Raw genomic sequence first — 9,736 nt, 5'->3', positions numbered from 1 at the left:
TTATTTATATATTTTTAAGGAAGACATTTTTCCAGATTGTTAAATGAGCTCAGACAAAGTGTTTCAGGCCTGTTTTCTTTCTGTAACCGTGTGAACTCAGAGGATATGAAGCTAAATAATGAAGCGAATTACATTAATCTTTATAATTTGTGTTTTTATAATAAAATCCATCCACGCACGGATCAACATTTCCTCAAGAAGGAGCCATATGTAGCAGGCACTGTGTCTGATTTCACTTAATGCTCTGCGTCGGTAATTACATCAGGCTGGAGGGCCCTCTGTCACCTCCTCCCCCTTTCCCCTCCTCCCTCCTCCCTCCATGGCTGCGTGGAGCTGATTGGTCGCAGGGAGGCAAGACGGGACGGACACGGAGTCGTCCTGGTGACCCCCCAGCCCGCTATAAAACCCGTAGCCTCACGCAGGCGTGCCAAATGGACTGTCAGACACGATCCGGACTAACAAGTGGATTTGACATTTAGCTTTTCTCACCATCGCGCTTGGAGCCTCTCTCGGTAAGTTTGAGATTATTTCACAATCTTTTCTGATTAACTGAGTCATTCAGGCTGATTTTATGGATGTTTGGGCAGAGGAAATGTTTAAATAAAAATAAGAAGAAAGCAAAAATACAAGATATTAGAGTGTTTCTGCTGAATTATTAAATATGCACAACAAGAAATAACTTTTAATCCCCTGAATTCTGAAGCGTAATGTTTTTTTCTGTTCCGTTTATTTACGCACGGTTTTCTCTCATGACAGCCCAAGACCAGGACCATGGACTCTGACACAAGCCGAGTTTCAAGCAGACCATCCTCCCCCGAAGTGGACGACATCTTCCTGTCCACCCTGAAGAAGTCCGTGCACGGTTTCTCCGGCGCAGTGTCCTCCACGCAGAGCGACTCCCCCTCGGACATCCCCTGCCTGCGCGGCCTCTCCGCCTCCGACGAGGAGTCCCTGGCGCTCAGACTCGCCTCCAAAAAAGACCGAAAGCTCCTGTCAGAGGGCGAGCTGCAGACCATCCGCCTCAAGATCAACAGCCGCGAGAGGAAACGGATGCACGACCTGAACGTGGCCATGGACGGGCTCCGGGAGGTCATGCCGTACGCGCACGGACCCTCTGTGCGTAAACTCTCCAAAATCGCCACCCTGCTCCTGGCGAGAAACTACATCCTGATGCTGAGCAACTCCCTGGAGGAGATGAAGCGGCTGGTGAGTGAGATCTACGGCAGCAGCGGGCATCACGGCGGCTTCCACCCCTCAGCGTGTGGGACTATGACGCACGCTGGACCCGTGCCGGGACACCCGGCTTCCCACGCCTCACACCCGGCTGTGCACCACCCGCTCCTCCCGCCAGCTGCCGTCTCCACCGCGTCTCTGTCCGCGCCCGGCATCGCTGCTGTCACCTCAGTCAGACCCCACCACGGACTCCTCAAAGCCCCCACGGCCGCTGCGGGGCCGCTGGGCAGCAGCTTCCAGCACTGGGGCGTCAGCACCGGGATGCCCTGTCCGTGCAGCATGTGCCAAGTCCCGCCCCCGCATGTCTCCAGCATGAGCAGCGTCACCATGCCGAGGCTGACCAGCGACTCCAAGTGACTCCAAAGCAAACGGAGACGAACTCTGGCGGGCTGTCACAGACTCTGTCCCCACCTCATCACCACTTTTATTTATCTCTGGCGCGTCCACGGAGCCAGTACAGACCAATGCATCCACTCTCCTCTCTGGGACTTTTTTCCACTAACTCTCGTGTTTCTGGTTATTAACCTCAGCTGTAACAGGTGTTTCCAACCAGCTCCTAAAGCACAACATGAATCCAGCTTCTCCTGAAGGCCCAGGCTCTCAGGGCTGAAGAAACAGGCCCCAGCAAACTCAAATGTAGAGTGTAAATAAATAGATGGACTCCTCAGTTGAAATAGTTGGAGATATTATATATTAGAGTCTTGTTAATGTGCGGGAAGACTCCCCCACCCCTCACATGTTGCACCTGCTTCATTCAAAGCTTCTCTCCTTGTTTTCTCCTCCCTAGGCCGTCGATCTCTGCAAACAATGACCACTTCTTTATTTTTTTAATGACAAAAAAATGAAATGATATTTATTTACTTATTTTGGAGGGGGATTTCAGATGAACCTCTGGTTGTGTTGGGATTTAAAATGTAAAATAAAGATGATTAATTGAAAAGAAAAACGCTTTTTGGGTGATGTGTTTTTGTGCAAAATCATCACACTGAAAAAACACTTTTACACTTTTAAATGCAGAAACAAACATCTATTTTTACACATTCAAATCAGACATTTCATATGATTATTTCACATGAAACCATGATAATTGTGCAGACAAGAGATTCGTCTCTTTAATTCATCAAATCAGGGCTTGTACTACACTCTGCCTAATCCTGCAACTCATTGCATGCAAAAAACAAAAGAAATCTTCATGCATTTTCTGCAAAACCACTTTTTAAAATTATTTCATGCAATAAAAATTAGTAAAATTGTTGTTTAGGACAAATGCATCTCACAGTTTCTTCAGAAAGCTGTGAAGAAATCTGAATTTTGGACAGAAATTGGCCTTTATGGGTTTGTAATGTGCTCCTATTAAACAGTGATGATGCAGATCCAATCAAAACAGGAATTACTGGAATAATAATACAAACAATTGGACATTTTTAAGTGAGTTCAGCAGATGAAATAAGCATATTTCTTATACATAGACGAGCTGTGCACACGGTGACAAACTCTGACCAAAGGATCTGAACCAGCCCTCGGATCCGGTTTTGCAGAATAAATCTGATGAAAACATAAAAAAATCAAACAGACCTAACACTTGTTTGATAAGAGGAATTATAAAAGTGCTCTGTTCATTTCAGACCGTACCCCTCGCCCTCAAACCGCCGCCTGCAGAATGAGTCAGTGAGAAGTTAAAGCATCTACACTTCAGGAAAAAGCAGCAGCTGCGCAGCAGATTGTGCATGCTGTTGCAATGTTTTCCAAAGGCTTTTGAAGCTGGAACGATATGAACTAAATCTTTGAATATTCATGCACGCATTTGTTTATTCTTCTCATTAGAGGAATTGAATTATTCAGAGTCCTTCATGGGTTTGTAGGACGTTTCAGATAGGAAGAGGTCATTTGGTGAAAACCCACGAAACCAGGTGTGTTAACAGTCAGGAGGTAAGAAAAGCAGCCTCTAAGGAGACCTGGTTTCTGGATCTTTGTGGTGAATTTGGAGTCCTCTCTGACCTCTCTGACCTCCTGCAGATTGAGACGCTCTGATGTGATGTGATTCCCTTAAAGAGTAATTCACCTACGCTGATTATTTTGACAGGTAGACACAGAAAATGCAGAATTTACTGCAGTTACTTTCAGCATGTAGATCCAGAAAAAGCAGAGATTATCAGGTCCAGCTTGGTGCCAGCTTCCATCACACTCAGAGGTGTGTTTTCTGTTTAAAGACCAGGACTAGACCCTCTGAGTTTTTTAAAAAAGGTCAGGCCTGCGAGAAAAGTGATTTTTTTTGGTCATGTTTTTTAAAATCCTGACTCCAAAGTTTGAATACTGATTTTTTTTTCTCAGAGTGCTGACTTTAATCTTTAAGTAAAAAGTCAGATTTTTGGGTTTTACTCGCCTCTTTCATCGTTGTCCTGTTGTTTCAAATTTTCCCTAATGTTGAACTGTTTTTAAAGCTTTGTGTTGTCTGTGATGCTGCCCCCTGTAGGCTGTGTTGTGTTTGAGCTTGTGTATTTATTCTGGGCTGTCACATTAATGTTTTTATTATTTTTATTTGTGATTCATCACCTGAATCAGAAAATATTAGAGATTTTTTTTGTTTATTGCATGCTTTACTTGTATTCCCCTGAGGACTACCCTTAGATTTTCCACGACGACTGATCTGCAGTCAGTCAGTCACTAATTTAGTGAGCACGACGAACTTCTTAAATTTATTTTCATCCTCAGATTTCTGCTGATCTACTCTCCGGTCACTGCTCTTCCAGTTTTTGTGAAGTGGTTTCCTGCAGAGATCAGTCTGGGTATCATCACCTGAATGCTGAGCTCAAACTCTGTTTACTGTCTCTAATGATATTTTTAGACCATTCGACCCTTTCATTCATGGGAGGTTTTTGAAGTGAAATGTGTTGTTCACAAGTGCGGTGATGTTGTGGCTGAACTACGGCATGCCAAAAAGGACAAAACAGCAGGGGATAACATAGAATGATGTATTTAATTTGAGCCTTTATCACTTCACAATCAACCTGTTGTTGCTTCAAGTCCAGTTTTAAAGAATTGAAGCGCCGACCAGCAGTTAGGTTAGGTTTGAAATCCTGTTTCAGAACTTTTTCAGATCAATCTTAAAAAATTAGAGCTCAACTCTGCTTTATGTATTTGTGAAGTTCACTTTTTTTTTTTTTTTTAGCTGTTTTAAAACTCAATTTTCATCCAGTCAAAACACTTCATGATCTAAACTTGGCTATAAACCAAAGTTGAACTGTCTTTCCTACATAACAGAAAAATGAAGCACTGGTATATCTCTCTTTATAGGGTAAGACCATAGACTGTTAAGAAAAATAGACGTCATTTTGCTTGGCTCGAAGTGAGGTCTCCACAAAAACTGCTCCCCCTGGTGGCTGGCTGCAGTGTAGGTCAAAAAATCCATCTCCCCAGTCATTCCAGATGGGCTGTGGTCAAACTTTAAAAAATTAATACTCCTGGTAGAAATGTTTCTCACGTCTGATTGTTGTGGTGATTTGAAGATATCATTTGGCTGCCTTGTATTCAAGTCCTCTTTTTTCTGAAAAGTTTAGTTTTTATTAGTTATACGAGGTTAAAAACAAGGTTTTATGTCACGTTCAACGATGATTGACAGCTGACGTTGTTGTGTTTTTTTTTTTCAGGGGTCGTAAAATATGTCAGGAGGTAGAGTCAGGAAGTGGTTAGACTCTTGAAGGAAAGAATAATTATTATTTTTGTCAGCTGGCTTCACACAGATTCAAACTGAATGATCTGATTTTCGTGGCTCCTCGAACTCACTGTGTCTTTGGTGAAAGCGCTTTTAGTGTTTTTTCTCCTTCATCTTGGTCTGAGCTAAGAGGCCACATAAAACTGGACCATCCTGTTAGCTTGGGCTATTTTAAAACCAGGATCAGGGATCATTCAATGAGCCTGTGTGCTTGTTTTCCTGCCGAACGCTGAAAATCTATGAACTTGATGTATTTTTGATTTGTAGTCGTCTATCGCCTCTGTGAAACTTTCTCTTGTTGTCTCAGCCAGGACTCCCTTTTAAAAGAGATCCTCCACCTCAACGGGATTATTCCTGGTAAAATAAAGGTTAAATAGATAAAATAAATAAAATAAAAACTCAAACTGCATATCTATACCAAGACATGAAGCCTAATTTGGCATTAGAGCCTTGCTGAAACCAGACTCCTTCTGGACTTAGCAGAATGAGCCTTTAACGCTAACAAAGTTTTCACCCATAAAGATGCTAAACACAGCATCACTGTGAGCTTATATTTGACTAAAATGATAATAAAGTAGTTTTAACTGTTGTCTCTAAAAGTTTGGAGGAAGTTTCTCTGCCGCTCCGTCTCAACACGGCGTCCGGCGGCAGCTGGGCTTCACATGCCGGCGCCTGGATTTGAATAAACAGCTCCTTCTCCTCCGTTGGTGGCAGCCTGACTTATCCATTGATGCTGAGAGCGTGAGGCTGATTCTGTGACAGTTTAAATATTCATAACTCTGGACAGAAGGGGAGCATCGGTCTTACACTGTTGTAACTGGATTTAAAGCTTTGTGGAAACACTGCACAGATGTACGCTCTTTCAGCCCCACGCATCGTGTTGTGTTAGCTGAAAGGATTAGAGACGGGAGGGATGCATCAAAGGTGGCGGAAAACAGAAAGAGAAACAGTCTATGACGGAGAAAAGCAGGAATAAGGGAGAGGAGATAAACAAACAGAGATGCTGTCTCAGACAAAGGCAGGATTTAACTCTGACAAGGGGAGAGATGGAGCTCAGAGGTGAGTATGAGACCTCGGAGGTCGCTCTTTCCCAGGGGACCGCTGTTTACCCGGACTCATCTGCTCATCTTTAACCACTAACACCGACACTAAACACTGTGATGGACTGGAGCACACAAAGAAACACACAAAGAAACACTGACTGTATGGATTAGACATGCAACAAGTGGGGTCTGGATGGGGATTTGGTTGTTTTCCTGAGGAGTTTTACTTTCTTTGAGTCTTTGTTTGAGAAGATTAATCCAACTTTCATAAACTTTCCTCCAGCAGTTGATTAGATGCTCCTCTGTAGAGCTCTGGTGCTTTCATCTGCACGTCTACACAGTGTTTTTGCACATCAGATCTTCTGTGCAAAACAATGAACTCAAATTGTTGCAGACTCTTACATCGGAGCGCAATAACTCCACCTCTGATCTGCAGTTGGAGGTAGATGCTCAGGTGTAACGAGAGAAGCACCGTAACGATGTGTGTGTAACATTGAGCATTATGAAGTCTCACACTGTTCCCACCTGCATCCTGTACCCCCAGATTAAAAGAACTGACACCAGATTTCTTCTCTCCTAAATCTTCGCCGTAATGCTCGATGGAAAAACACAGCTTTGTTTATTGTTTGCAATGATTCACAAAAGAGATGACGTGATTTTTTGCTTCTTATTGTATCTGCAAGCCCGTTGCATCCATGCAGACTTGAGATATGAAGCAGCCTGTGTTTGCTGTGTCACTCTTATGATATTTTTCTGGCTCAATGTGACCCACAAAGGCAACCAAGACAGATTGCAACAACACTAATCATTCCTTTATGGAAGTTTTCAGTGCTTGAAATCACTGCTAGGAGCAGATTTCAGCTTAATAAGCTGTAGCATGCTCCTGAAACTGATTTTACAGACAGTGGTACCTTGATTAACGAGGGTCCCAGCGACTGTTTTTGGAGATATGAGACGTCTCTTAGCTAATTTTTTGCTTTAAACTGAGAGCTACAATTCAGGTCACGAGCTAGCTTCAAATACCGTACTGTTGGTGCAGCAAACGCCACAGAACGCTGCAACATCCGCCTAGCATCCCGTGACTCACTTGTTTACTTCAAGAGGTTAGCTTACAGTCAAAGCGAGGAGTTTTTCGTCTTTCCAAATGACTTTTCCAAAAACAATGGTATACATGGAAAGGAATATTCCAATCTCTGGTCTACATGCGCTGCTATAATCAAACAGACTAGTCAATGGGGCATGTGCAGACAAACGTAAACATCACAAGATTTATCAAAGCTGGAGGATGACAGTTTGTTTATCATGGTGTTGCAATACTTCGTATTGCGAGTTTGTCGTCCGTCCAGTCTTGGAATTATGTTCAGGGCCCTGTTCTACGAAGCAAGTTCAGCCTAGCGAGATAGCCTTGGAGCTACCACGCTGGACTGAGCGCGGTAGCCGGCAATCTCGCTACACGGTTTTACGACGCTGGTTATCAACCTCATAAGTGGATCCAGCTAGGCAATGAGCGCGTGCACAGATATAAGGCGGAGCCCGCTGCATCTGACCAATCACGAACATGGAGCAGTCTGGAGCGTCAGAGCAGGCGGAGAGAGAAGGACCGCATACTTCATACAGGAGGAGCAGGAGGTGATCATGAGGAAGTATGACGAGCGGAAACATGTAATTAACGTTAAAAGCAACACCGTCGCCGCTGCTAAAGCACGGAAGGAGTGCTGGCAGAAAATTGTCTAAATGTCTAAAAGTCTAAATGCGTAAGTGTAGTGGTGTAGTGCAAATAAAATATTTTGTGCCATTATCATCCTGAAATAGCACTGTTCACCATGCACTTTTACTGGAACATGCAACATATCTGATTTAGTTCTTACGTGAATTTATTCATTTTTTCATTCCTATCGTGTTTACATTTTTTGTGTGATATGTAGCCCACATGAGTCCTACATGAATTCCTGTCACAATTTTAATACGGGCAATAAAATATTGTCATGGAACAGAAGTGTTGGCATTGAAGATCTTATTACGGCAATGAGAGTTCTTCATTCCCTTTAACTACCTGTAGAAAGTGTCATGTACTACCAGCCCCTCCCTGGAAAACTGGTAACTTTCATAAAGGTGGTCATCTGAAAAAGAGAGTGGGTCTGGCTCTGATGTCCACGGGATCCTCTAAGAACGGACAAGCCATTTTTTCGTGAGGGCTCATTGGTCAGTGGGCGGGGTTTTAATAGTCCGCGAGTTCAATCTGGAACCTAACCTGCCCCGGAGCAGGTTAGCCGTTCAGTGTAGGTTGCCATGGAGACTCGCCTCGCTGAGGAGTGATCCCGTGTCGTAGAACAGGGAATCCGGAACCTATCCTCAAAGCTACCTCGCTAGGCAGTAATCCTGCTTTGTAGAACAGGGCCCAGTTCTTTCAAAGTTTGGATTTAAAAACAAACTTTCCTCCAGTGCCGACGGCTCGCCGCCATTTTTAAAGTTGAGGAACGTCTCTAGTTGCGTCTGGAACACATTAATGAAATCTCCATTCATTTCAATGGGGGGAAATTTGATGTAATACGAGCAATATCACTGCTTTAAACTGAAGAAATGAGTCAGAGTTGCTTTGTTTTAAAGGATCTCCTTCACTTTGCAATCTGGAAACAGCTCTGAGATGTTTTATTCAACCTTTATCTTCTCCTCGGGCCCTGCAGCCGGCTCTGATTGGCCCTGAGTCTTTTAGCAAAGTGGGTTTGACATGAACCGGATGAGTCCAGACTGATCCACAGATTAGTCTTCAGACTTCTTGTACAGAGCTAATTTCTATCAGAGGTGAGGAAATTAAAGGAGGTAAAAATCGGAGTTTGAGGCATTTATAAATCCATCAGCACTTCCTCATCGCTCCTCGCTGCTCCTCTCAACAATGCTGGTGCGTGTGTGTGTGAGTGTGTGTGTGTCCGTGCGTCCAGTAATCCATGAACAGCAGCAGATGAACTCCTGGATCGGGTGGATCAATGTGTTTAGTAAAAAGCCCAGAGGGACAAAGACAGGAGCGAATGAGAGCGAAGGAGCAAAAGAAAGTGGGAGAAACAAAGCCAGTGAGCAGAAGATCCATTGAGTGTGTTTTTTTGTGGCTGAAGAATCGTCCCCAGCGGCTTTGAAAAGAGGGATAATCCTGTCAAGTAAGCAGACCTTTGGATATTCATGACCGGCCGAGCGGCTCCGAGTCCTGCGAGCGGACTGAAGGAGGACACAGTCAGGATGGGATTAAACATCAAAGTGAGTGTGAGGAGAGCAGGACTGGGACATGAATCAGCCAGAGCAGGAACACAGGGGTCTCTGAGGGCTGCGCTGGGGGCCAGTGCTTCGGTTGGGGGACCGGACTTTGATGAGGGCCTCTGAAAGTCCGTTTAGGACGGTGGTGTGGGGTGAACACCTGCTGCCCAATATGAGAAACATAAAAACACAATCATCAGGTCTGATGACCATACTTAGCTCAGATTGCTCAAGAGACAAGGGCCACGTTCACTCAGCAGGGGCCCAACATGGCTGTGCTGGGGGTCTTCACGCTCTCAGCATCAAATCTCTGCAGCATGGAGCTGAAGCTGTGGAGGAAAAATGAGGCTTCAAATGAGAAGTTCATGCTCTGACTTTGAGTAATGTTGGTGTTGGTTGGTAAAAGAATTATTTTTTCTTTCATATGGAACTCAGAGACCTTTCTGTGTGACTCACACCTGTCCTCTCAGGTTGGGTTATGTGTGTTTTCCAACTTCTGAAA

General features: G+C 44.2%; 1 protein-coding gene across 1 annotated transcript; it reads left to right on the top strand.

The window, feature by feature from the left end:
* Nucleotides 1-382: 382 nt before the first annotated feature.
* On the top strand, nucleotides 383-2,156 carry olig2 (oligodendrocyte lineage transcription factor 2). The gene is made up of 2 exons (XM_074694997.1): nucleotides 383-512; nucleotides 757-2,156. The coding sequence occupies exon 2, from the start codon at nucleotides 772-774 to the stop codon at nucleotides 1,588-1,590; it is 819 nt and encodes a 272-aa protein (XP_074551098.1). The 5' UTR covers nucleotides 383-512; nucleotides 757-771; the 3' UTR covers nucleotides 1,591-2,156.
* The last annotated feature ends 7,580 nt before the right edge of the window (nucleotides 2,157-9,736 follow it).

This window comes from Halichoeres trimaculatus, unplaced genomic scaffold (genome assembly GCF_033239565.1).
Source record: "Halichoeres trimaculatus isolate MK-OKI-2021-1 unplaced genomic scaffold, fHalTri1.1 fHalTri1_scaffold_19, whole genome shotgun sequence".
In the NCBI taxonomy this organism is placed as follows: domain Eukaryota; kingdom Metazoa; phylum Chordata; class Actinopteri; order Labriformes; family Labridae; genus Halichoeres; species Halichoeres trimaculatus.
Note: the sequence above shows the minus strand (reverse complement) of the source record. Positions and strands in the feature narration are given on the sequence as shown.

Coding starts and splice junctions, on each gene's coding strand:
- olig2 (XM_074694997.1), top strand. CDS start 772: ATGGACTCTGACACAAGCCGAGTTTCAAGCAGACCATCCTCCCCCGAA.